We start from the raw sequence: 25,477 nt of genomic DNA, 5'->3' as shown, positions 1-25,477 counted from the left end.
GGTGCTTTAAGCTTTTCTGATAATAATAACACCCCCGCACCCTCACCCCACGGATTCGATTGATTTGGTTTCGATCCCAATTGAAGGTTGATAAATCTCTTCATCTTAATCATAGCCACATGAACCGAATGCCAAGGGATAAAGAAGCGCAAGCCATTGACCTCTACGCACGACTCGACGTCGCAACGATAGGCCCGATATCATCATTCCCCACGTCCTTCGTATCGACCGACAAATCCCCCCCTTTCCCACCAACATCCTCCCTCCTCTCCCCCCCAGACCCCTTAGGCGAATACCCCCCCTCCTCAACCCCCTCAACCCGTCTGGCATACCCCTCCCTAACCTTCTCGAACCCTTCCCTCCACCTTCTATAAAACACCAAGCTCAACCCTCCCACGACCACAAAAGCAGCGACAATACACCCACCGATGACATCGTACCGTTCCCCGGCGCCCTCGACACCATCCCAAAACCTCCCGGTGGGTTCGGCAACGTGTAGTATTAGATTCAATACTTGCAAAGTACCGATCACCACGGCTACCATGCACGTTACGACGGATAGGACGATGGAGTAGTATAGCACCGCGACGTTGTCGTGGGCGAGGGCGGTGGAGGTGTAGGCTACCAACATTAGAGCGCCGTCGATGGTGTCGATCAGACACATTCCGGCGGTGAAGAGGATGGGGAAGATGAGGATTATCCAGATCGGAGTGCCTTTTGCGGCTTGAAGACTCGCGATGCCCAACAGGGCGATTTCGGAGGAGGTGTCGAAGCCCAGGCCGACTATTTCTCTTTAGTATCCTAGAAGTCATTTTGTTGGGAATGTTAGGGGGGACGTACACAAAACCCCCAAAGGATACATCTTCCACGGCCTATCTATCAACTTGAACATCTTCTTGAACAGCGGGAACAGTATCCCTCCACCCTGTATTCTAAAGACTTCATCTTCACCCTCCCTTCCGGGACCGGCACGTTGTATACGCCTTAATTGTAATACCAAGGTTACGAGTATGTAGATGTTCATTATCGCGAGGATTATGAGGAATGCGGCGGATGCGGAGGTTCCGATCGTTCCGCCGATACGGGAGTACCGGTCGAAGTCATCGGAAATTGCAGTGGCGGTTGCGGCGACGGCTATGGAGGTTACTATCACGATGCTGTCGAGGGAGGCGGGTTAAATGTGTTGTAGATGTTGGGTTTTTGAGGGGGAGGTTTGGGATATCGGACTTACGTTGAATGACCGAGGGAGAAAAAGGTTCCGATCTATTCATCGTTGAAGAATATATTCGTCAGTTGGGATATTCCGAGCCAACGAGCCGTCGCTTGATATAGTGACATACAGTAACGGGTTTCTGACCAGCAGCCAGCAGCCGTCTGGTCATCAAATCTATGGCCTATTCGAATCGTTAGCAATGATTCTAGTCATCCAATCCAGGTGGTATAAAACGGATGGTCCCACGCAAATATGGTCGGCATCGAGGGCATGTCTCAACCCGAGGGTGTACGACAATATCGCCGTACCCGTCAATGTTCTATATCCACCATTTTCGGGTCAGAATTTTAGAATCTTCATTTCAAAGGACGATGAAAGTCTACGATGTATGAATATCGTTCGTATCTTTTCGATCAATCGATCGTTCTTCATTTGAAATCGTGGAGATATTGTTGCGACATACGGTTCAAAATGCTGGTTTCCATTACATAAAATTATCAAGTCAGCTAAAGCTCCGCACGCGACGAAGAAAGCTTAAATCTTCGGATACCATCGATAGATATCGATAAGAATCTCGGGCAAGGAAAAAAATCAGAAGAAGGCTTACCAAAGTAATCCCAACCGCAACCCACACGAGGATGTTGACAAAAACCAACAGTACAATTATCCCTATAGCCGCGAGCGGGAATTTCCGAACATATGGTGTACGAGCATGGATCGATTCGATGCGGGTTTTGGCCCGCGCGATGGGTTCGAAGGCCATTTTGGAAGCCTTCCCAGGATTCGATGTTCCTGGGATGAGGGAGAAGTCTAATGCGGAGCAGAAAGGTGAGAGATCAGAGAAAGAAAGACAATGTATGCACCTGTCAATTGTCAACCTGCACCGGCCAGCAGATACAAATACTCGAGTATTATACCGAAAAGCTACTGAGCCAGCTAGAGATGATCGACTAACCCTTCACCGGCAAGGGCCCAAGTGTAGTTCGACCCGCGGTACTTCACTTCTGCATGACCATCTCGGCCAAAGATAAATTAAATCGATACATAACAAGCTTAATAAAAGCCAAGTGATAAGACGCTGTTCTACTATGTACACAGGAACCGCGTTCTTTTTCGAATCCGGTTCCTTGCTTGATCGTATGGGAGCACACCCCGCAGTCGCTCACTTTTCCAGATGCGCCCCGCTTCAAATTCCGAGCTTGAGCTCAATTAACCCGCCACCGTTTGACGCCAATCGGGAACTCGCAAAGATAACAAACCCTCGAAAACCAATTGGAAGAGAATCACAACTTTATTAACCCGGCCGGGGGGGGTAAAAACCAGGATTCCCGCCCCAGCTATCTGCGGCTAGCCTCTCCGGACGACCGGCAAGAGAAGGTATGAAGCGGCATGACTGGCTAGTCTCGCAGAAGGGCTTATGCATAAATCAAGAACGGGCACGAATTTTGGCGATAGCTTCAACAATTGGATTCATGAAAGGTTCGCTCCGCTCCGCTCAACAGAAAAGACGCAAAAAGACCGAGATTCAAAACTCTCGAGGCAGATTCGGCTCACAGGGCATATAGCTAGCTGATATCATGATGCCTTTAATATAACATGCAATGTAATATAAACTATTAACTAAGTGCGGCCGCAGTACGCAGTTGGCTGCAAACCGTAATGAATCTAACTATACATGATCGAGAAAAATAAATAAATAAATAATAACAGTATATAGAGAGAGATAGTGTTCGAAAGAATGAACGTCGCGAAGAGTAGGAAGAAAAATAGAAATATAGACAACGAAGGGCTTATATACCTCTCCTTTCAATCCCTTTTCCGACTGGGAGGAAAGAAGGGTAAATAAAAAAGAATATATAAAAAGGCAAATAGACATGGGTTGATATAACCGGTAGGCAGTGAACAATTTTGTTCTTCTTCTTCTTCTTCTTCTTCGTATAAAAAAACACAAATGTATGAAGAGACCAGGTCAACGTTAACGCCCAATCGTTGAAAATGCAGTTGAAAGTCGTTATTTGGTCGTTAAGGGGGCGAAAAAAAAACAAAACTAGGCAAAAACAAAAACAACAAAAAAAACCTTCGGAATACAAAAATTGCTAGGAGAGAAAATTGCTTTTATGCCCACATATTGCGTGGCGTAGGGGTGAGGAAGCGGAGGAAGCGAAGCTGTAAAGCTACACACCGAGGGCCGAAAGATTGCAAGACTTCATATCCAACCGGCAGATAATGAGATCGATTCATCTATTCGGTATCTAAACCGCACGTGATAAAGTGGTTATCCACGACTCCGTCGTGCTTGAAGACCGTCCTTGGTCTATTGGTAGGTCTACTTGTACAGATGCATGCTTTAACGCTGCTAGGGAAAAAAAGCTGTTAGCACCAACACTATAACTTTGAGAGAGAGGAATGAATACATACCCTTCTGTTGCTATTCGCCGGATTGGCTTGTGGCTGTGGCTGTTGATAAACCGGCATGTTTGCAACTCCGTTCATGGCTGGGTAGCCTCCATACGCTCCCATCATGTTCTGGGCCAACATGGGGTTGAAGGCTTGTGGGATGCCAACTGGCATGATGGGCGAACCGGCCATCCCACCCTGGGGTGTGATTGGGCTGGTGTTCATCATGGCAGGAGAAGCCATTCCCGGCATCTGTGGGATTTGATTGACATAACCTTGCATCTGCGCTGGGACGGCGGGATAATAGGCCTGTGGAGCCTGTCGGCCGCCACGGCCGGCTGCCATCATAGTAGCCTGGTACTGCTGTTGGGAAACCATAGGGGCCTGTCCGTAGAGACTGAGCTGCTCCATAGTCTGAGCCATTTGATCCATCCCTCCGTTACGTGGGACTTGACCGTTAACAACCCCATAAGCAGCGGCCTGGTCGTATGCGCCAAAGTTAACGGCTGCGGGATTGACAGGCTGGTTGAATTCGCGGGTTGGGGTACCATGGGATTGGTGCTGGTTGTGGTGATGGTCTCTGTTGTGATGATGGTCGCGGCTGCGGTTTCTTTCACCCCGGCTTGGAGATGCAGTGCTATGTCCGCGACGCTCGCGGGAATGTTCCTTAGTGCTACCACTCCTGGTTGGCAAACCAACCTCATCCATGAGTCGCTTATAGCCCTGAGCAGGATGCGCCTTGATCTTCATCAAAACGTTCTTGACATTCTGGACAACTTCTGCGCGAAGAGCCTCGTCGAAGAATGGCGTGGTGAGTACTTTGAAGATGAGGGTTGCTCCGCAGGTGTGGTCGACGAGGATAGCCTCCAAAGTTTTGTCACCTGGGGAGAAGAACATCGCACGCAAAATCGCCTCGCGGGCTTCCGGCTCGTTCCTTTGATTGATCACCTTGAGAACAGTGAGGTATGCGACCTTGTGGGTGCATAGGTGAACGAGGTGGGGCACCAACCGCGGAGCAAGGACGGTCCTGCGGTTCGGGAAGGTGCAAGTGTCAAGCAACCAGGTGAGCAAGAGGGCGCCGTTGGCATTGGTTGCCAACTGAACGCTGTGTAGAGAGATAGCGGCGGCCATCATCCTCTGCTGATCCTTGTTGGCGTGATGGGATTCCAAGCAGGCACGCATGGCACGGGCACCGAATCTACCTTGAGAAATCTCCCAGATCTTTCCAAGCATGGACTCGAAGATGAAGTTGTTGTATGGAGCGCCGAATCGCAAACAACATTGCAAAACGTAGTTGCCATACTGGTCCAAGAAGAGAGCGACGGTGTAAGGACGGAGGCTCTCGCAGATGAGATTCTTTTGATCCTCAGTGCGAGCGACATCGATAATCTTCTGGCCGGCCCAAGTCCCGTTTTTATGGACACCGATCTCAGCGAGATGCGGGGAGATTCGCTTAAGCATCTTCATTTTGACTTCCTCGGAGCAGAACTCAAAGAGCTTCTGGACTACGGTGTTGCCAAGATAATCGCTTGACAGCTCAGCAATCTCATCGAGCATTCCTTCGGCGATCTCCTCAATCTCAGCTTGGGAACAGGAATTGTTGTCGATACGCTTTCTAATGTCACGCAACTTGGGAGCGTCGTGAACCCTGTTGTGGCTTGGCTCTTGGATGGACGGAATCTCATCGGCAAAACTGTTGTAAGTGATGGAGATATCAACACTTTGGCCGATACGTTCGGCTTCTTGCTCGGTAGCACCGAATTCTTGGACGATCTTAACAATGTCGGTCTTAAGATCGGAAAGGTCGGGAACGGCGATGGCAGCATCCGGGTCGGCATCGTTAGTTGCATTCTGTGGGCTGCTTGCTCCGGCCTCGGTGGCAGATTTTCCGTTGGCCATGGCATTTGGGTCGGGGCTTGGGGTACCGATCGGTCCCGGAGTACCAGAATTCGGAGTGGTAGGTACTTTGGCGAATCCAATACGAACCGGGCCAGCGCCAGGGAAAATTTCCTTCCCGTTGAGCACAGTCCTGGATTGTACGGCCGACTCAACACGTTCGAAGTTGACGAAACCACAGTTCTTGTGTGTCAGAACTCGAGCGGACTCGATCGGACCGTAGTTCTGGAAAATAGCAACAAGAGATGAAGTTGTAGTAGACGCTGGGATGTTTCCGAGCCAAAGTGCTCGAGTTGGGCCTTCGAGACCTTCCTCCACGGTGCTCAACAGGGCTGCTTCTCCGCCGCTGGAAGGTCGTGGAAGAAGCCCGCTGGCAGCGAGCTGGCTGCCGTCCATTGTGAAATAATCTCTTTCCATACCCATATCGGAAGCTGAAATACTGTCACCCAATCGGGATGGGGTGGTCATGTAGCTCTTCATGGTCCGGGGAGCCGGGCTATCTAAGATTCCGGCAGTCCGCGCTCGAGGTCGATTAGTGGTGAAGCTGCTAGGATAGCTTACTACCGCACCCTGGGCTTGAAGATGTGAATGTTGTTGTGCCTGTACAATATTCACGGCTGTTACGCCGTTTGGAGTAACGTTCCCACTCCTAGCCTCATACTCACGATTGAGCTCCTCCTCTTCATCCTCTGCGTATTTTTCTTTGGCATTAACAGAGTAAGATCGGAGACGGGTGATACTGCGCTGGAGAGCAACCGGGTCGGCCAGAAGCTGCTGCTGAGGGATTTGAATAACCCTTTGAGCGTCAGCCATTGATGCATATCCGAGTGGGACGGTGTTTACGCGCGTGACGGGAGGGTCAGCTAATCCAAGGTAGTCCAATGTCCGCATGGGGCCATTGTGTTCATCGTCTCTAGAAAACGAAGATTGGGCTGGGCTGGTTGGGCCATTGGTGGATGAAGTACTGATGCCACGTTCGCGAGCGGTAGGCTGCCAGGGACTTGTATTGAAGATCGAGGTACCAAAGGGAGAGACATAATTGGCCCGGGGAGGTAAATTCAAAGATCCGGATCTCAATCTAGACACGACAGCGGAAGTTGAGAGGTTTGGTCCATTTTTAGACTGTTCGGGCTCAGCCGCGTTGTTAATCGACGCTGCTTTAAAAGGGCTCACCGATGGGCTCGGGCGGCTGGTTACTGGCATGGGAGGTCCCGGCGGAGGTAACAATCCACCGCCGGGTGGAAGTCTCGATGGCATCGTACCGGCACGGGCCCGGCGGCCAATTGGTGGGGCCAATCCTGGTGGGGCATTGGTGGTCGTGGTCGGTGTCGTGAGGTTTTCGCCGTAGGTGGGGGAGGTGACCTCTTCTTGAATGGTATCGTGCTCGCGGATAGAATTGGTCGTGCTCAATGGGCCCCAGATAACAGATGTGACACCTTCTTCGGCTTGGATTTCTCTCGCCCTAGAATAGAACACCGACAGTTAACATACGCCACTATATATATAATTTCGGCAGGCTGGAGCTCGTAGGTGTGGCTAGAAATTACCTCTTGCTGTAGAGCTTTCCACCTTCGTAGTTGGAAGGAGATCCAGCCCCTCGTCGCATCGAGTTCGCGTTTTGAGGCGTAGTCAACATGATGATGATATTTGTCGGACTTGCGAATCAGCAGTAACAATGCAGCGTAGTATAGTTGATCTAAAACGTGACGGAAGTCGTGATCTTGCGGGATTGAGTAAAATGGTAGCGGATATGGGTAGATAGGTAAGTAAGGTATTATGAATTAGACGTTAGGGACTCCTTCGCGTAGTAGAAGATGAAGTTGAAGTCGATATCGATATCGCTAATAATATATCAACAAGCAGTGCCAACCGGTGACGCTTGTCAAGAATTACAATTGCAGCCTTCTATTTTGGGGTCTTTGGAGAGAGGCTGCCGTTAAAGGCCAATATAAGAACTCGAGGTTATATAAAGCCCGTCGCGGGGAGTAAATATGTGGGATATTTAATAAGGATCGTGGAGCTGTAAGAGGCCTTTATACATTAAGCGATTATCCGTTCGGTTAGGTGAATGGCATGCTGAGTGCTACCGATATCAGAAGATGATTAGGATCGTTGACTCGACTCGGGAAAAATAACGCGCATTACAAAGAAAGAAAAAAAAAAAGGGAGAAAGGGGACCAATTCAGACACTCACCTGTAACCAGGCACCTCGTTCTCTTCGATCAGCAGTGATATAAAGAGCCCGTCCGTAAGATGGGTAGTTAAGTTGATGAAGATGAAAGAGATGAGGAGCAGAGGAGGAGGAGGAGGAGGCGGAGGCGGAGGTGGAGGAGAAGTGGAAAGAAAAGGCTGACGTTGCCGGAGCTGAGGCTCGTTAACGTTTATTGTTGGCGGGCCGAGAAAAAAGGAAGGAACGTGTGGGCCTCGGTCTCGAGTTTCGAATATTAATTCGATTCAAGCTTCGAGAAAAAGAGCAATGCAATAGCAATGGACCGAATATACGGCTGGGGTAAACAGGAAAACCGGCGTCTATGCAATGCAATGACTTCGGTCTGTCTTTACTAGCTGTGACTGCCTTGCGGGAGTTTGGGGAAAGGGCTGACAGCGCCAGGAGCTTTGGGGACCAGTCGTAGTTCCCCTTGAACCGTCGTTTGAGCAAACCCGAGACACAGGAGAAGGAGAACGGGATGTTGAGCGGTTGCAAGCCAATTATATCAACCTGACAAAAGAATGGGCAAGGCACGGGAAAAGGAGGGGAGGGGATATGTATGGATTGATGTATGGATTGATGTATGGGGGATATCGATTGATACAATATCAACTGAAATGCAAATGCAAATGCAAGCTTTCTTTAACTGTTAAGCTGAAGCCTGGGTCTGGAGAATTCTAGAAAGAACTGTCCTTGCAATTATCCTTCGAGTCCTTCGTCTTCGTCTTCGACCAAGGTTAAAGTCCTGTACTAGTCCAGGGGGGATTCGAATTGATGTCGAAGGAGCGGCAATTAACCTGAAGGGAAGACTTCAACAGGAAATGCTTGCAATGTTTGCGACCAGAAGGGAGATATCGATTATAAAGGTAACGGATCGAATCGATTACAAAAGCAGTTCGAAGATATTGACAAGTTGTCCCGAGCTAACTATAAAAGAAGCTTGAAGAGAAAATTGGCAATGGGGGATTTCAAAAAAGGAAAAAATAGAAAAAATAAAGATAAAGACACAGAAGTAGTAGAGCAGAGTGAGTATAAGAGGAACTAGTGTAAGTACGGGCTATGTCGAATGGAATATGTATTACTATTACAAAGTGACAATAATACCTATACCGGCAGTCAAAAAAAGAAGCATGTATACCGAACTATTGTATACACACAGACAAGGTAAAAGTAAAAGAAGAGAGGCCGTGGCAAGTGGGGGGGTGTGAAAAAAAAGATGTCGAGGAAGTCAGTCTAGTTGGAGGGAAAGGATTACAAAGATGGGAAAAGAAACCGCTGGAGAAAAAACAGGTCAGCAACTTTCGCCCAAAAGACCAACTTGGACTTGTTTCGACTTTTAAACAGCTACCGAGCACGGAGGTCCTGCGAGCGAAGGCACAAGAGCCGGCCAGACTGCTAGCCTTCATGCGCTAAAGGGTGCATCTTCCCGTACAGAGTACTGGCACTCGACTTCCTGTCGGCAAGGAGGCAGGTCAGTGCGGACAATTCGGACGGTGGACCCTGGGACAGGAATGTATTCAGCATCTACAGTACTTCCATACATCTAGGTACATGACATAGGTACAGTAAGCAAGAATTTACGTATTACATACGGAGTACGGCATACGACCGGGAAAATTGCAGTTGATGCTCATCAGGCCCTGCACTTTCAATTGGGATCCTAGGGCCACGTTTTTTTTTTTCGTCCCCTTGGATCCATGGAGGGAGCAGGGCAATTGATTACATACTCGACAATTAATCCTCTCGACTCGAGTCGTCCAATCGATGCATCTATGCTCATAGATGTCCGCCCCCTATGGCGCGCTACTTATGCAATGATGTAGCGTCTATGTACGGTACATAAGGATACATATTCACCATCGACGGTTGTTGGTTAGTTCGGCAAGAAAGTACCGAGATATACGGCCGTGATATGGAAGGTAATGCCAGATGTCCGCATGAAACATTTCTAGCTGTATGCATGCGCACTCCATGTATTGTCGATTACCCGCATCCGACCATGTTAAGATTGATTGACTGGCATGGCTACTGCTCGAACGGGAGGGAAAGTTGGTCTTTTGTTCACTTTCCGTGCCGGGTAAGGCAGCTTGAAGTTTTTCCAATTTGCCTGGGTTTTGTTTCCACACTAATGGCCATGCTACAAACAAGAGAGTCGTCATGTTTCCGGAAGAGCGTTCGCATTCGAAGCAAAAGAGGCTGCTCACGAGGAGGCATTTTCTTTTCTTCTTTCCCCAAATCATGACCTGAAACCGTTTAAACCTGTTCTTTGCACCAGCTTGGTACCAGGACCGTGGTATTTACCTGACACATAGAAAGGCTTACACACATTCAAGCAATCGATTGCAACCCAAATTTAAATTTAAATTTAAATTTCAAAAAAAAAAACCGTCAATGCAAATGTAAACGCAATTGCTTGCGCTTGGTGCCAACTATATCACAACATCGATCGGGGGTCATGCAGTCGAAAAGGGTGCTCGTTTACCTGAAACAGCTATCGTTACCGGCCAATTTCGTAAGATTCGAGAAGCCTGCCAAAAATGCACTTGGGGACGTCTGAGATTATTCAGCCGGACCAGGCCAGGAAGATGCAAGCTCCTACGGCCCCACCATATTCAGTTAAACAAAGCCGTTTACAAAGTCCAGCTTGCAACCGTTGGGCTTACAGATGTTGCATATACGTATAAGCAAGTGTAGCGTGCAATTGTTGTAATGCAATTGAGACGTCGAACGTTGTCGCGTTGAGACCGATGTCGAATCATATTGAAGTCACGTGGCTTATACCTGTGTTGCGCAACCTTTTGCCAAGACTCTCGGCATCGCGTTTCATCAATGCTCTTGAAACCTCACTTCATCACCATCTATCACCAACAACCTCAGCTGCATCCATATCTCGTACCCCGGCACACCAACAACCACACCATGGCGGAGATGGATCTAGACGACAAGAGCGATGCCGAGTCTAGCGGCGATGAAGCTCCACAGCTCCCAGAGACCTTGATTGCGGGTCGTGAACGCCGTTCTACCGCTGGCAACCGTCTCGCTCAGCTTCTCCTACAAGAACAACCTGATGACATTGACTTACTCTTCGAAGAGGACGGCGACGATGACGACTTTGAGGCAAAGCACGAATCCGACGTAGACCTCGGTTCTTCATCTGATGAAGAAGACAAGCCACAAGATCAGGATGAGTTGTCAGGCGAGAAGAAACTGGAGCAGGAAGAGCGAGCTGCCAAACGACAGAAGAGGGCCTTTCCGGGACAGAAGGAGCTTGATAAGTTAGTTAAGAGACAGCAGAACCTCCGAGAGAAACGTGTCACGATTCAAGAACCCGACCAAGCTGCTAAGGCGCCGACAGATGACGAAAACACTCCCCGTGCACGAAAGAAGAGCGAACGGATCTCCTGGATCCCAACGGCCGAAGATCTACCATCACGACAATCTACTCGACGGCAAACCGTAGCAAATAAGCAGATGATCTATGAACGAATGAAGGAAAGCAATGAGCGTCGCCTCAAAGTTATCGCCGCGATGAATGAAGCCTCCCAAAAGAAGAAAGTCGAGAATGTGCAAATGACACAGGAAATGCGCCTGGAGAGAGCTAAGAAAGTCGAGGAGGAAAACAAAAAGAGTTTGAACAAATGGCAGGAAGCCGAGGAAGCCCGTTTGGAGGCCCAAAGAGCCAAGCTGGCTGCCTTACACAACAGGAAGATCGAAGGACCCTACATCCGATTCTACAGCGGCAGAGCCCAATATGACGACAACGGTAACCTCATCAGTATGGGAAGACGCAAGCTAGTCGAGGAGCTTCCTGATGTTATCGAAGTAAAGAAACCGGATGAGAAGACTACGGACGCGCCAACCTCCGCCGACGTCAAGGAACCCAATGGGGATGTTGTAATGGAGGATGCACTTCAGGGTCCCGTTAGTGTGGAAGAATCCAAGGAAGACGACGCCAACGGCACGGGCCTACCAGAGCCAATTACCAATGCTGAGCCATCAGTCCAACAACAGCCCTCCTCACCACCGACAACTTCCCAAGTCCCAACATACGCTTTGGTCCCCTCTGATGCAGATGGCTCATCGGATGATACTCAGCACAAAATCGCTGCGCAGTTGCAGGGAGATCTTGACGCTTCCCTTCGCCCCTCAAAGCCTCAAGTTGCTCCCCAAAACTTCATCGTGTTGGAAGGGTTCACTAAGCGAGAACTCAATAACAAAGATCTTGCCAGCAAAGTCCTCTTCCCACACAACAATGGACCACTCCCTAGTAAGCAAATATTCCTCCAAACACGCCTAAAGAAGTTTTCTAACCCATATTCCAGAACCCGAGCGCCCGCTTTGTGTTACAACCAGTCTGCCGGCTCGCTACAAGGATCCATCAACTGGACTCCCCTACGCCAGTTTATTCGCATACAAGCAGATCCAGAGGGTTAAAGCGGGTGGTCTTCGATGGAACAATGAACTCCAATGTTTCTTCGATGTACAAGAAGCAGCGTCTGGCGTCCCTGAAGGTTTTAATGACTAAAAGCGAATCCATCGCCTCTTTGATTTTTAGCGTGTATTTTTACATTTTTCCTACGACATCCATATGCATTGCCGGCGTTCGGGGTTTGTATTTACGGCGGTAAAATCCCCTATTTGTATTTTATTCACGGAATCCTTTCAAGGGCTTGCTACTACAGAATTCATAGTCTAGCGGCCACGAAGAAACAAGAGAGAACAACAGTACAATACAATGGCACCCTCCAACAGAAGCCAATAATGAACAAAATGTCTAAAACGTCTATTTCTGTCTATAAACTTGAAAGCTCAACGTTTACATAACAATGACACTCAATGTCCCCCTTTAATAGGTACACTTACAACCTACCCGCCGACCTCAAATCTTTGTTGCGATTGCATCTCGTCGAGAAACGGAAAACGGAATGCTACCGACTGAGGAGGCGGCTGTATCAGATGGTTCGTTAGCAATCGATAGTCATAACCTAACCATCAACACCCTAAGGAGAAAGACTCACGTCGACCAGCCACACATTTGAAGCTCGCAATTCGATCATTCCAGTTATTACCAAACGACCTCAAATCGTTGCTCCCTGGGTAGTAAATTGTTGCGGAGCCGGCCTGGGTACCGCAATTCGAAGCACTTCAAGAAATCATTCGTCAGCGTACTTCATCTTCCCGTTAGGAGGTTGGAGCCACATACCCATAAATTGTGCAGAGAGTACCTTCATCTGGACCGAACGACGAGATCTTACGAAGGTACGGAGCATTGAGGTTGATGCAGGTGTTTAGAGCGTAGACGTTGTAGTATGGGGAGCCAGCGAATCCGATATCGAGGGAGTAGTAGACATTTGATGTCTGTTAGCTTTCTAGTATATACCTAGGTAAATATCAATTGCTCTTTATGTAATATTGTAAACTTACGCCACCGACATTCCCTCGTCTTACGATAGAAGGACGTTCGGTCACAACTGGTCCGGGTGCAGCAGCAGCATTTGGGGCTGCGAAAGCAGAGCCGGCGAGAGCAAGAAGGATCAAATCCGGTCGCATTTTGGTATAAAGATTTTGATAATAAAATTAAGAAGGACGTTTATATAAAAATTGATTTATCAAATCTTTGAAGCTATACTTCCAGTCCCTGATGATCCTCTGTACGATTTCGAGATCTTTGGGAATCATAACCATACGTGCATATCGCCATATCCCCTTTGAGGATCCAGAGATACTGCGGCTCCTTGTCGGGGGCCGACTCATGGCGTCGGGTAGTCTTGTGTGGCTTCTGGAACACAAAACGCTAGTACTCCAATATTACTTCCGATTCCGTGTATATCAATGCATATTGTTTACGAGCCTTCTCACAATTGAAACGAAAAAAACAACGATCGTTAACGAGGAGCGCGTCAGATAATTGGCTGGAAGAAGATTCCCAAGGGCGCTACAAGTTCGTATGCTGAGGCATTAAGAAAAGATATTTCTGAACAACGGCCCCGAAGAAAGAAAGACGTCCGGTCTGGTTACAGAAGTGCATGCGGATAATGCTATGTATATACTCCATACTCGGGTCCTTGGAGATATAAGACGATATTTTGATGAAAAGAAACGGCAGCTTTGCCTTATTCGTGTCCCAAGACCGATGAGGTCGGTCTTAAAGCCTCAATTGAGATAAATTTTACTGTTGCACAGAGTTCTTGGAGACTAAAATCTTACGTCTTCTAAGCGATGTATGGATTAAGTCCTCGTCGGGTCGTTGATTAATTAAAGGAGCAAACAGTAGAGCCTGGCTTATGTATGTCAGTCGTGTATAATGTATGTAGATCCATAGGGCAGGCTTGCAAGGATTGATATATATTCCGATTCGATTCCGACGAGAGCTGCTGTGGATTGCAATTGGATCCTTGAAGCTTGAGGCTATCTGCTGACGGTATTGCGTTCTGGCCGGGTGGAAAGCTGGCGGTCCAAAATTATAAAAATACGCCATTCCAAGGCGGATTTTGGGCCACAGCAATCCTGGCTGGACCCTGAATGCTTATTATGGAAACAACCAAGATCGAGCTTCACGTCAAAAGCAAGTTCTTTTTTATTTCTTCCACTGGCCACTGCCACGAGTCGAGTCGAACTCGAGTCGAACACGTTAACAACGTATGCACTCCATTCACCTTCACATATTTTCCGAACATCCTCAAACCGGAAATATTCCAAGTTTTTCTCACCCTTGAACGCCTATTAAGATGAGAGCGCCGACATCTGATTGTTCCATTATCATTGCCATGACCAATGCATATGCATTATGTCGCTGGATCTTGGCGTCCCCCACGCGAGCTCGTGGTAGATGCATATACGGTGAACATGTGCATGGATAATACTGAAGAAATTTATGCAGATATGATCCAACCACACCACCCACGAGCTTGAAACTTAAGCTTGAACTCGAGCTCGAACTTAGTAGAACCAAATGGCAAAAAGGCACAGCTCGCTCGGTCGTGGTCGACCAGTTGAGTTAGCTGCGGTTTCGACCACCCGCTTCCCGATTCCCGCGTGATGGATTTTAGCTGCTTCAGCGGTTAATATGTCGGCAAGAAAAAGTGATTCCGCTATGGTAATGGGGAACCGGCAACGCTAGGACTTTGTGTGATATCTGAAGCATGCTTGCAAGTCCTCATCAGGACGAAATATCGAACATCCCAGCGGGGGATCCCTAGCATCGAGTCGAGTATCGTGCGCACACAGTTATATCTCCTTTTTTCCACGTCTCGGATTTTTTTTTTTCTTTTCAGATTCCGATTTGCTAAGTGAATGGAGATTTTTTCCCCTTGGGAGGGCAGGGTCGTGATGTTTCGCAAGTGCATTGACCCAAGATTGGAGCGCCGTACGCCTCCCCCACATTTGGCATCGTGCTCAGATACCCTTTTACCCCGGATTCTTCTGGCAGAAGGAATTAACAAACCATTAATATGTATCTCTCGTCTCGAAACGAAGACCATGTCTGTGTGTGTGCATCTCATGTGTCGGAGTTCACCACTCTAGAAAAGCCACGAAAGTACTCTGGGAAACTGGCCTGGCTAGGAGATGCGTACGTATGGGGGTAGCAGAACGCAGAAGACCGCTGGAAGCAGTATCCTCTAAAAAGAAGCCTGCATGCTCATGCTCATCTCGGGTTTCCTTTCATCTACCTGTTTTTCTTTTCATTCATTCCGATCCCAAATTTCTTCTCCACCTTTTCGTTTACATTCGTTTCAAACGAAGGCGTTCTCAGCTGAAGTTTACGATTTTGGATCTTGTCGAAAGATTCCTAGGCTTGCGGATTACAGATCGGTTTATTATTTTTTTTGTTCATCCCGACAAAGGTCCACTAAGCCAAGTTTACAAGAGGACGTTTAAGTATCGATCCAACAGATATCATATCGTTAGGTTTCAAACATCGGCCTATCTTCAACTGCCTATTTTGCTTGACTCGGGTAGTCTTCGCGCGGATAGCTTTGAACCAGCGGCAGCAATAGACGAGGACATCAAATTTGGACCTCATTCACAGCCATACTCGACCAGAAGGTTTCAGGAAAACATCCAGACAATACACCACCACATACAATCGACAACCACAAACTACCTGGCTGTCGACACAGGAAAGAAATTCAGGTACCCCCTTTCGAATTCGCCTTCAACTGCTCAAATCCGACATTTAGCCATCTTTGCAATCTCTGCAGGAAATAACATAACGGCTGTCACCATCTGGACCAGGCAAGACGTGCGTTAATTTAGGCGAACTGCAATTGGTTCTAGAAGCCCTAGGACCCTTAGCATTTTCCCTAACAACAACCCGACAGTCCCGCTAGCCAGGGTCGCTTGTGAAGCAAGCAGCAAGCATCTGCAACGGCTTGTGCCTGATCACAAGGGAGGAAAATTCTTCGAAGGGAAAAGTTTCATCCAGGGAAAAAAAAAAAAAAAAAAAAAGGTTCCAACGTCAGGCATCGCGTGCACTTCCCGGATACCACTAAGCTAAGAGTTTAACGGTTATTATCTCTGGCAATTGTGAGAAAATAACAACAGCTTTTGGCTTTGCTCTGACAATTCTGTTTGCGTGAGGCCAAGCTTATCTTCTCTCGCATCTTTCCCTCTCTCTCTTTCGCCTTATCTACGCAGGGGGCCAATCACCAAAAATAAAGACAGGCTAAAAAAGCTAGCTGGCTGCGAGACAATATACGTTTGGGTCTAGCTCCAGATACCACCCCAAGCTGGTCTTGCCTCTAGCTCTGCGTCACAGAGTGCAGCGTCGGCCGACGGTGCTCTCGCTGGCTGTTAGGTGGACCCCAGAAGCAGAGTTCCTGAGGAATAAATCGCTCGCGGACTTCCAATTTGTCCTAGCCGCTGGCAGCAGAATTTCAGACGCGCGAGTCTATAAAGGACTGATCAGAGTGTAGGGAAATCTAAGGTGATATCCAAAGAGCAAAAAAAACAAGTGAGAGATATCATCATATCTTTACGTGACCGGTTTCGTCGTCGAAATTCAAATTTCCGCCGTCTTGTCGCTAGCGGTTGCACCAAAAGCGGAAAGCAATTGCAACCTGATATCATAGATACCGGACATACCTGACCTGGCCTGGGGCATTGCAGAGCATTGCACACAGACAGGACCTACCCAGCCCGAAAGCCAAAAGCATAAATAAGAAATAAGATTTTTCGAGACCGAGGCACTAATTACAATGGCTGCTGCAGTGCGAAGAAAGGCCATCAGACCGCCCCTTCGAAAGTCTGCCACTGTCTCTTCTTCCTCATCTCGAGGACTTCCACCACCAACATCCTCAGCTATCGCGGCCCGCGAGAAGAAAGCTTCTGATAGAGCAGCAGAAGCAGAAATAGATCCATTGATGGCGGCCAGTTTTCTACCGTTTTGGTGAGTACTTTTTTTTAACTCCATAGCTGTCCTGTCCCTTTTTTTTGGTGTCTTAGTGGTGTCTTCGACTTTTACGTAATACCCGCCGACATCTTGTTGGCTCCTAGCTAAAATCATCACGATATCCAACTTTTTGCGAATGCGTTGAGCTGACCTTGGCCTCGTCCGTGATAGCTCGTTTTGCGAGAAGCAAATTGTCATTCCTAATAACGGGATTTTATATTGCAGTGAAGCGTATGTTATATACTTCCTCCACGGAGTTATTTCCAACTTCATCCAAAAACTAATCTCTGTTTTTAAATACACAGATGTCGAAGACGGGATCGAGATACAAAGTCGAATCCAAATTCAGTCCCTATCAGCGGCTCAGCTCCACTTCAGCACCATGGCGGCTTTGGATCATGGAGTACTCCTCCAATATCTCCTAGACTAGGCTATGCCGACATCGCCCCGCCGAATCTGATTGCTCCATCGTCGCCGACATCTGCTCATTCGATACCATTGGCAAGAACCGTATCCAATCCTTCGGGGGATTATGGTCATGTATCTTTTTCTCCACCATCTGATTCCATACCCCTTCACCGCAGGCCGGCGTATGAAATGTCATACCCGAGCATGTCTGCACCGCCTTCGCCGACAAGTAGCAGTGGGGTGTTTCTACCTTCGAAGCGCCCTCATCACCTACCTCGTAATAACACATTCACATCGGCACCCAGTCTTGCAAATTCACCTGCCACCAGCACATCTTCCCATGGAGCATATAATCCATATCAAGGAAACCTCGCTCGTCCACTACCTCCAATCCGTAATCCTTATTCTTATTCACACAACTCTTCACCACGATCCATCGACCTTGTGACCCCAATCAGCAGCATCACATCACAACCGGCTGATATGGCTTCTATGGGCCCACCTGCCACAATACCAGAACAACAGGTATACGAAAAGCAAACATTCTACAATCAGGGACAAGGTCAGGGAAGTCTGAAGAAACTCTTTAACTTCGAGGGCATGAGGGCACCACCGCAGCCAATCATGCGAAGCTCGCCAATGGTCAGTCGAGCAGCTAGTCCGGCCCCCTATATGACGGCTAGCAGGTCGAGCAGCCCAACCCCTGGGGAGAGCACAAAGCTTAGAAGCGCCTGGACCGATATCTATTAATCGCCATGATATTTGTTTTTATCCGGCAAGATACCCTTTGGGCACACATCAGCATAAACTCCATTATCAGCGCAGCAATCTTAGGATGGAAATAGCCGTTTTCTTTTCTTGTTTCTTGTTTCTATCGCGATCGTCATCATGCAATTTAGCGTCTAGGAATACCGCGCGGGACTATATCATACACCAATCTTTTCACGACGTTCTACGAATCTCCTTGCGTCAGGTTCCTCGTTTCACCATTTCCGCACACAACTTATCATCATCCGTTTTAATTTTTTTTCTGAACGATAACATTTTCTTAATCAAACTTTCAACTTTTCTTTTCACCGAATACCTACGAACACACGCACGTTCTTCTCCACGGTCGCACATACGGGACTACCCTTTCCGGGCACATTCTTAGGGGTTTATGATTGCTCCATGGATTCGATCAACGTATCTGCATCCGGAACGTCGTACCCCGTTGAATTTCACCTCTGTGATATCGATATAAATCTTATATCGCCTTTCGTGATAAACTTATCACATTTCTTTCGATTTCCCTCGCGCGCGATGTGGAGGAGATTGCGTTATCCGTACGACGGTGGTACAGCCTTCACGACGGAGATATATCACGGATTTCCCTCGATAGGTTTCATCGTTTCTTTCGTATAGCCGTTTTAATGTCAACCCTGTCTACTTCTTCTGTTGTATCTGTGCTGTTCATCATCCCTGAGAAGTTTCCGGGCGGAGTTTTGTAGCCTCTTTTGTTTTTGTTTAAGCATAGATAGCAAGCGATGTTTTGTTTATCGGCCTTTGGTTTTTGATTTTCGATTATGCAACATGACGAGCTTTGATGGCTCCTTGATTTTAGCGTGCTTTGATGGTCTTTTTGCTTGCTAATTATATAGACTTATGCTTTCAATGCTAGCGCTTCATATTACTTGTCATATTAGTAGGACTGGTTCCGGATTGCCAATACAATGCAACCTGCATGATATCTCTAAACTCCACAAGATTACTCTAGCTTTCCGTCGTGATGTCCATATAATATCGTTCATATGATACCTCATACAACCACCCCATTCCCCCTAAACACCACAGGTTCAAACTCCACCACCCTCTTAACACCCCCAACCTCCACCTCCACCTTTTCAGGCACAGATCCCCACATCTCCTCCACCCCCGCATCCCACCTCGCCATCTCCAGCCACACCACATCCCCATCCACCATTTCCAAAACCTCCTTCAACCCTTCATACCCCTCCACCCCTTCCGCAAACTCTCTCCCCACCATCCCCACCACATCCTCAAATATCCTACCAACAACCCCCGTATACCCCATTACCGCCTCAAAAAGTTGAATTACTGACCCCCAGATCTGATTATGTACTGCATAACCCCCCGCTACCACCCCACCTTTTCGTACACTAACTTGTTTCCCCGATGCCCCCCCGATCTTCGATCTTTCTTTATCAACCCCTTCCTTCGCTTTCCGTGCTACATCGACCAACGCGGGCCATGCCTCTTCTATTCGTGACGACAAAAACTCCCCACAATCAATACATAACCTTGTTATAGTATTAACCGTCATAACCGTCACCGCTGGTTCAGAATCCCTCAATCGATCTATAACCACCGGCCAAAGCTGGTTTATTAGAGTTAGGAAATTATCTTCCTGTTTGGAAAGTAATGGTGATGCGGTAGAAATTAGTTGTAGGAGGTGTATTCGTAAGGATGAAGATTTCGAGGTTAGGAAGTTTTGGGAGAGACGGGCGATGGATTCGATCATGAGGTAGGTGTGGCTGGGCTTGGGTTCTGGTTTTTTTGTAAGCGAGGAGTCTCCATCGTCGTCTTTGTCGCCTGAGGAGGGGTTTGAGGGGGTGGATTTGTCTTTTCCCCAGGGTTTGTGGGGTGTATCCTCGTCTTCGATTTCTTGGACCAGTGGTTTATTCTGCCGTTGGATTAGGTCGTCCAGATCCCCTAATACATCGTCCAAAGTCATCATATGATTCCTTTTCACCCTATTCCTCTTCTCGCCACTCTCGACTTCCTTCCCATCAGTAATCAACTTAAGCTTCTCCTCCCCTCCAGCACTCTCGACCACAACTCCTTCTAACACCGAAAACAAACTCTCCGTGAGCCTTTCGTACCCATGGTAGTTCTCCAATGCCGCAAATATTGATACCACCAGGTCGTCTAACAATGGTACTAACTCCGCCCCCGCAAGTTTAATCATCATCACTAGCACCTGCGGTGCCTGTGGTTGGATGTTAAACATATTGAGTTTGAGTGATACGGCGTTGACGAGATAGTCCGCGTTTTCGACCAGTAAGTCACGGGTTGAATTGTACCCGCAGGATTTTGCAAGTGATTCGAGGGTAAGGATTGCATGTTGTTGTATGGTATATACCGAAGATCCGAAGAGGTGGACGACAGGGTAAAGGCAGTCGACAAGTTCGGGGCGGAAGGAGGTGGACATTGTGCTGGCTGTATAGGCGAGGATTTCGAGGGAGATGCAGGTTAATTGTGGGTGGGTTTCTGGGTTATCGTATGTATCAATTAGGGATGATAGAGCGACGGAATATAGTTCTGCTGTTAGTTGTGGTGCTTTGGGAGTATTTGGTGTGAATGAGGTGATGAAAAAGTCGTCTGCTGGTTTGGATTGGGAGGAACGGAGGATGTTTAGTGCCACCCACAGTGAAATTGCTTTGCTAAGGTCCGTGCCTACTCTGGCTTCTCGAACGTGTTCGTGGACCAGTTGAAGGCCGATTGAAGTGTTTCCGAGCATGTGCAGGAGAGATAGGGTATTATTTGAGGTTTCTTCTTGGACTTTTCCTGGGATTATGATGGCGGGGTAGATTACTTCGGCTTGTGCTTCTCGTTTTATAAGTTCCATTGATGCGGGTGAGATGGTTGAAACTATTTGTTCGGGTCCTATTGTGGGTGCATTGTTTTCGCTGAGGTTCATGATGCTGTCCTTCATGTTTCTCGAGAAGAGGTCTAGTAGTATATCTGATGTCTGGCCTAGGTTCGAGATTATCTTGAATGATGCTGCGATTTCGCGGAGAAGATGTGATTTCTTGACTTCATCGTTGGCTTGGAGGATTCGAGGGAGGGATAGGATCCAGCCATGGAGACTCTGTTGCAGAACTTGGGTTATACTCTCGTTGTACCCCGCTAGAGTGGTAAGGGTTTCTTGGGCTTGTGAGGCGAATGTTTCCTCTTTATCTGCAGATAGGCTGACGAGTGTTTCGATTGCAACTGGTAGAGTGGTTTCTAAGGACTGGGGACAGTCTCGTGCTATCGCCAGGCATAACTTTAGAAGTGACTTTTTGACGTTCAACATCCTGTGTTTTCGTAAACCGCATACGCCCGTAAGACCCATTCTTACTTGCTCCGAAGTACCATGTAGCCATGATTGTGTTCGTATTGTTGTGATGGAATCGCTGTTAAGTGCACCACCCATTCCATCCGATATGGGTAGATTGGATGTTTTGATGTCCATCAGGACGAGTCTTAAAACATCCGACAGTGTGTCGATTGCTTTTACTAAAGCTTTAGATTTTGTCGATCCACTGGTCCTGGGATCCAGGAATTTGCACAGTGTTGATACCGTACCGGGTAGGAAACTGGCGAGGATATCGTCGTCACTAATACACCCGGTGAAAAGATGGTGAACGGCACTGCTGGCGGCCACTTGAAGGTCTGTGAATGATGTCGCCGGGATAGTATCCAGTAATACTGTAAGGGAGTGTCCTAACGACGGTGCCATCTCGATCAACCCGAACTGAGTTCTAGCAGCCGTAGACCTCGTCACCGCTGCAAAAAGAGACTCGAGACACTTCGTAGCAGTCAGCTTCGTCTCTTCAGACGCTCTAGACGGTCTACTCCCATCCGGCGGACCTCCAATTATGAAAGTCACCATAATCATCAACTGCTTCGCCAATTCTCCCGTAATATTCACATTCCAGCATTTCAACAGCAAAATGTTCACACATTGTAAACTCAAATCGATTACTCTATCGATAAACATCTGCTGTCGACCGAATATATGTGATAACGGGAAAAATATGTAGTCTCCGGTTGCAGGGTTTATTAACCCCTCTACCTCGCCGAGTTTCGTGATACATTGTAAAAGACTCTCGAGCGCTTCGACGAGCTGACGAGATCTTTGAGGATCGATTTCGGAACGGAGGACGATTTGGCTGACGGCTATACACCGGGGTTTGAGCTATGGTGGGATGGGTTAGCTCTAAGCTGTGGCTTGTGGTATTTTGTAGGTAACTTGATGTAAAGTGGCTATTACCTCTGCGAAAGCTTGCTTCCGCCGTATTTCGAGGGTATCATCCATCTTGTGCCAGATGTATGTCTTGATCATATCCGGGGAGGAAATATAAGGATTGGATCCGAAGGAATGGAGGACGCATTGTGTCGTGCAGGATGATTCAATGGCGCGTGCCTGGAAGGCCTGGTGTGGCTCGTTGACCGATTCCTAAGCGACGCCTCTTTTAAGGTGGCTAGCAGAGCACCCAACTATAAAAACCACCATCCTCATCCCGTTCTATCTTCCTATGAACACCCTCAACGATGTTATGATAAAATCGCGATAATATCCATAATGGAAGATATAACTCCAACTTTCGGAATCGACAATGCCTACACCACTTCAACCGCCAAAAAGGGCAAGCTAAAGCTGAAGTCTAAACGACGGTCTCACCGCCATGATCGAGATCACAACGATCGGGAATGTGACCGAGAACGTGAACGGCGACGGCATCGAAGCCACACCCGTTCTCGATCTCGCTCTCGTTCAGCTTCACCGAGTCGCAAGAAACGAAAACAACCTTCGGTAGCCGAAACAGATGATCCAGCACTCTACGATGATGTTTTTCTACCTGGTCAAAATAGCTTCAAATATAAAGACCCAGAAACAGCGTTCCGGGAATCATTGTTCGAGGCAATGGCTGATGATGAAGGAGCTGCTTATTGGGAAGGTGTATATGGGCAGCCGATACATCTTTACGAGAGGCCGAAGGTGGAGAATGAGAAGGGTGAATTGGAGATCATGACTGATGAGGAATATGCGGAATATGTGAGGAGGAAGATGTATGAAAAAACGGACGAGTATTTGGAGAAGGAGGGAAAGAGGATCAAGAAAGAACGAGAAAGGGACCGGAAGCAAGAGGAGGAAGATAGGGCTGAATGGCAAAGGAGGGAAAGAGAGAGATTACTGCTTGAGAAAGAGAGACGGTCGAGGAAGAATATCGAGAGGATCAAGAAAGCATGGGCGATTTACACTGGTATTTGGGACGACATCACGAAGAAAGAGAGGCCGAAGTCGGGCCGTATTGAGGTTCCATGGCCCGTGGAATCGGGACGCCGAAAGGATGTATCAAAAGAGGCTATTGAAAGCTTTTTCAAGTCGGCACTGGAAACCAATGGCGTTGCCAATGGCTCGGAGAGCAAATCTTATGCTGATATCCTAAGACTTGAAAGAGTGCGGTGGCACCCGGACAAAGCCTTGCAGAGATGGGGAAGAGAGACAATCAGTGATGATATATTACAGGGTATCACAGCCGTTTTTCAAATTATCGACTCTTTATGGGCAGAAGAGCGCGAAGGTGAGAAACGCTGACGGCGACAGGCAACAGGCATGCAGGCCTGCAGGAGCCAGGAGGTGGCCGAAATATAACAATATCATCTCATGCCTGCAGGCTGGCTCGCACCTGTCGCTAAAGACTCGCCGAATTTTTGGTCTAAATGCTCCAGCTGGCGGTGTTTGAGGGCCTGGCAAGTTTGTAATAGGCCGACTGCTCGCTTGAGATTGGGATCTTCGCTTTGGCCAGAACTTCCGAGCTCTACTACGTAAGCAAGGTGCGGGCTCCGCAGGGCGCCAATTATAGATTGTTCCGAGAATCTGAGGCGTCGGAGCCTCAGATGTAAGGACACGATACTACCTGGTATCTTCCAGAGATACATGAAGAGATCGATATCTAAAAGTCGACTTGTCAAAGTTTGATTTAAACCGAAACCCGGCTCAGCTTGCACTGGAGGTGAAACTAAGACCGAGAGTATCCCCAATATTTAACTCACTGCAGGATCATTAATTGCGAACCGATAAGCTTATTAAGATTTAAATCGAATCTACCAGGAATTAAAACCCAGCCCTGCGTTGTGAACCTGATGTTTCGCAGGACCTTCCGCATGCAAACGGGGATAACGAAGGCAAACTGAAGTTGCCCCACAGTTGCAATACCCTTAGCTCCTGAGGGCAAGCGCGACACTGCATCATGCGTTTTGCAAATGCCGGCTGGGTCCTGAGGATATCCGTTCCACGATTTTGTTTTCCAAGAAGGAAACAATTCACTAAAAGTCGTGGGGAGCGCAGCGGCCGAAGGCAGCGTCTGGTCGGTATCCAGTTGCCGAAAACAGTCGACTCGAAACCAGTGGCGGTTTGTCGATCGCCAGGTTCGTCTGACATTCAATTCACTTTTGTATGTACTTACTTCAGAATGTATTTTGGCTATGGCCTCAATGACTACTTAGTAAGTCAGTTGCAAGTTGAAGAGAGGAAAGGGCAAAAAAAAAAAAAAAAAAGAGTGATACCGGCAGTGGGATATCAGTGGGGCTGGGGGGAGGATATCATGCATTGGAGTTCAGTTGAGCAAGTATGTAAAGAGCATAAATGGCCGACACCGAAAAAGCACCCATGGCTTCAAGGCGACTCCAAACTTGCAAGTCCGACAGTCCAGTTAAAAGTGAGCCCCGATTCGCACGCAAAAGAGACATTTCCGTGGGCTTGGGAGGAGAAGCATCCAAGCATACACAGCATGCAAGTCAGGAAATACAATTAATTCTAATGGCCGGATATGATAATTTACATTACCTACAAGAGAAGAGACTCTGTGTAAATGTAAATATTAATTAATGTTAACTTGCAATTGCCCTTTCCTTCTTTTCTCTCTTTCCTCTCTTCTCCTCTTTCTCTTTCTCTCTCTCTCTCTCTCTTCTCTCTCTCTCTCTCTCTGGATCTTCGATCAATTACTTATTCTTCCCATCTTGTCGAAACCGAATCCAATCCTCACAAATGAGTGCTACTACTCCCTAAATTAAAATTCACAAAGCTGCCTCGACTCATATCGATCAGATCGAAAGGTCCCGGATTCTACCGGACAGCTGAAGCGTCAAAATAGCAAAAAGCATTGCGAACCGAAGAGAGCTCGAGTCCTCG

General features: G+C 47.8%; 7 protein-coding genes across 10 annotated transcripts; 3 read left to right on the top strand and 4 right to left on the bottom strand.

Moving 5' to 3' along the window:
• Positions 1–163: 163 nt before the first annotated feature.
• On the bottom strand, positions 164–1,976 carry DFL_003960 (uncharacterized protein; the record flags this gene model as incomplete). Its single annotated transcript, XM_067632975.1, has 7 exons — positions 164–783; positions 841–1,157; positions 1,232–1,263; positions 1,341–1,394; positions 1,460–1,532; positions 1,677–1,687; positions 1,821–1,976. The coding sequence occupies 7 exons, from the start codon at positions 1,974–1,976 to the stop codon at positions 164–166; spliced, it is 1,263 nt and encodes a 420-aa protein (XP_067491190.1).
• A 1,584-nt stretch (positions 1,977–3,560) lies between these two features.
• Positions 3,561–7,142, bottom strand: DFL_003959 (uncharacterized protein; the record flags this gene model as incomplete). 2 transcript variants are annotated; one of them, XM_067632973.1, is made up of 3 exons in its annotated part: positions 3,561–3,569; positions 3,632–6,968; positions 7,054–7,142. In XM_067632973.1, the coding sequence occupies 3 exons, from the start codon at positions 7,140–7,142 to the stop codon at positions 3,561–3,563; spliced, it is 3,435 nt and encodes a 1,144-aa protein (XP_067491189.1). The 2 variants fall into 2 exon arrangements, with proteins under 2 accessions (XP_067491189.1, XP_067491188.1); XM_067632972.1 differs by having other exon boundaries at positions 3,561–3,566.
• A 3,492-nt stretch (positions 7,143–10,634) lies between these two features.
• Positions 10,635–12,240, top strand: DFL_003958 (uncharacterized protein; the record flags this gene model as incomplete). Its single annotated transcript, XM_067632971.1, has 2 exons — positions 10,635–11,982; positions 12,038–12,240. The coding sequence occupies 2 exons, from the start codon at positions 10,635–10,637 to the stop codon at positions 12,238–12,240; spliced, it is 1,551 nt and encodes a 516-aa protein (XP_067491187.1).
• Positions 12,241–12,594: 354 nt separating this feature from the next.
• Positions 12,595–13,265, bottom strand: DFL_003957 (uncharacterized protein; the record flags this gene model as incomplete). Of its 2 annotated transcripts, XM_067632969.1 has the most annotated exons (4): positions 12,595–12,662; positions 12,734–12,858; positions 12,919–13,073; positions 13,140–13,265. In XM_067632969.1, 4 exons carry the CDS (start codon positions 13,263–13,265, stop codon positions 12,595–12,597), a joined length of 474 nt encoding a protein of 157 aa, XP_067491185.1. The 2 variants fall into 2 exon arrangements, with proteins under 2 accessions (XP_067491185.1, XP_067491186.1); XM_067632970.1 differs by lacking the exons at positions 12,595–12,662; positions 12,734–12,858 and having other exon boundaries at positions 12,897–13,073.
• Positions 13,266–16,912: 3,647 nt separating this feature from the next.
• DFL_003956 (uncharacterized protein) lies at positions 16,913–18,264 on the top strand (the record flags this gene model as incomplete). Its single annotated transcript, XM_067632968.1, has 3 exons — positions 16,913–17,103; positions 17,278–17,337; positions 17,412–18,264. 3 exons carry the CDS (start codon positions 16,913–16,915, stop codon positions 18,262–18,264), a joined length of 1,104 nt encoding a protein of 367 aa, XP_067491184.1.
• A 1,048-nt stretch (positions 18,265–19,312) lies between these two features.
• On the bottom strand, positions 19,313–22,597 carry DFL_003955 (uncharacterized protein; the record flags this gene model as incomplete). Its single annotated transcript, XM_067632967.1, has 2 exons — positions 19,313–22,477; positions 22,553–22,597. 2 exons carry the CDS (start codon positions 22,595–22,597, stop codon positions 19,313–19,315), a joined length of 3,210 nt encoding a protein of 1,069 aa, XP_067491183.1.
• A 267-nt stretch (positions 22,598–22,864) lies between these two features.
• On the top strand, positions 22,865–23,881 carry DFL_003954 (uncharacterized protein; the record flags this gene model as incomplete). 2 transcript variants are annotated; one of them, XM_067632966.1, is made up of 1 exon in its annotated part: positions 22,865–23,881. In XM_067632966.1, the coding sequence occupies one exon, from the start codon at positions 22,865–22,867 to the stop codon at positions 23,879–23,881; it is 1,017 nt and encodes a 338-aa protein (XP_067491182.1). The 2 variants fall into 2 exon arrangements, with proteins under 2 accessions (XP_067491182.1, XP_067491181.1); XM_067632965.1 differs by having other exon boundaries at positions 23,207–23,881.
• Positions 23,882–25,477: the final 1,596 nt, after the last annotated feature.

The sequence above is a fragment of the Arthrobotrys flagrans genome (genome assembly GCF_004000055.1).
Source record: "Arthrobotrys flagrans strain CBS H-5679 chromosome Unknown unitig_0, whole genome shotgun sequence".
In the NCBI taxonomy this organism is placed as follows: Eukaryota; Fungi; Ascomycota; class Orbiliomycetes; order Orbiliales; family Orbiliaceae; genus Arthrobotrys; species Arthrobotrys flagrans.
The sequence above is the reverse complement of the archived record's forward strand: the minus strand, read 5'-3'. Positions and strand labels throughout refer to the sequence as shown.